We start from the raw sequence: 952 nt of genomic DNA, 5'->3' as shown, positions 1-952 counted from the left end.
TTGGAGATATGATCTCTCCACCTAGTCCTGGGTCTTCCCCAGGGCCTCCTCAATTATTTATTTTTTTACTGAGCATGCAGATTAATTTTGATAGAGGGACAGATTTGGTCCACAGGCCATGGTTTGCTGACTTGTGCTACAGCGGAAGTGAAAAAGAAGCGCTCCTTTTTACTTTTTGATCAGCACAACAGTGTCCCAGTGTTAGAGGTAGGGTAACGTCATGTCACTATTTTAATAGCCTTACCCACCCTGTAATCAAAATAAAAAAAATAAAAAAAAATCTTGTAGTGATCAGACAGACCATTATGTAACCAGTATAATAATGTTAGGTGTCCATGAGCTGCCCAACTAATCCAAGTCTCTAAAGATATCTGATGAAATACATCTAATTAAGTTAAACAGTGGGTACTCTCAATATATAGAGTAGTGGAACAAAGATAGTGGTGGGGTAAATGGGGAACAGTTTGGGCGGGGGGGTAAAGAAATGGCCCATTCCATCCACTTTACCTCCAGTGCTCGGAGTCGCTCCAGCAGGGTGTTGCTGTCCTTGGAGTTTTCCTCCGACTCCACGCCCGCCTCGGGCCAGGCGGGCGGCTCTGCTACTGGGGCCGTGGGACCCTCCAGACTGCCCTGCTGCTTCCACATCTCCTCCAGCAGCTTGTCCTGAAATGCAGAGAGCGTGGAGAGAGAGAGATGCCTTAAAGTCCAGGAGAAATGAAAAATAACTAAATTCTTAGGTATAATAGCAATTCATCTGGATAAACAACACACTGAATGCGGCCACTACTGCAGATATAACACAAGTAGGGCTGTAATCTCCCAGTCGGTTTATTGGTCGATACGTTCTGGCTCGACCAAAATTCTGATTGGTCGATTTTTGCCGTGTTATTTCATCAGGTGGACACATGCTTCTATGCTTTGTTGTGTCTGATGCTAACTTGTAGCTAAGCTA

At 44.7% G+C, this 952-nt stretch overlaps 1 protein-coding gene across 2 annotated transcripts in view; it reads right to left on the bottom strand.

The window, feature by feature from the left end:
- LOC116697997 (nck-associated protein 5) overlaps nt 1-952 on the bottom strand; it is a 55,485-nt gene that overhangs the window by 28,984 nt on the left and 25,549 nt on the right. For both annotated transcript variants that reach the window (XM_032529687.1, XM_032529688.1), the window contains one exon: nt 508-663. In XM_032529687.1, coding sequence (XP_032385578.1) covers nt 508-663 — 156 coding nt within the window. The remainder of the gene's footprint in view (nt 1-507; nt 664-952) is intronic.

Source organism: Etheostoma spectabile, chromosome 11, assembly GCF_008692095.1.
Source record: "Etheostoma spectabile isolate EspeVRDwgs_2016 chromosome 11, UIUC_Espe_1.0, whole genome shotgun sequence".
Lineage (NCBI taxonomy): Eukaryota > Metazoa > Chordata > Actinopteri > Perciformes > Percidae > Etheostoma > Etheostoma spectabile.
The sequence above is the reverse complement of the archived record's forward strand: the minus strand, read 5'-3'. Positions and strand labels throughout refer to the sequence as shown.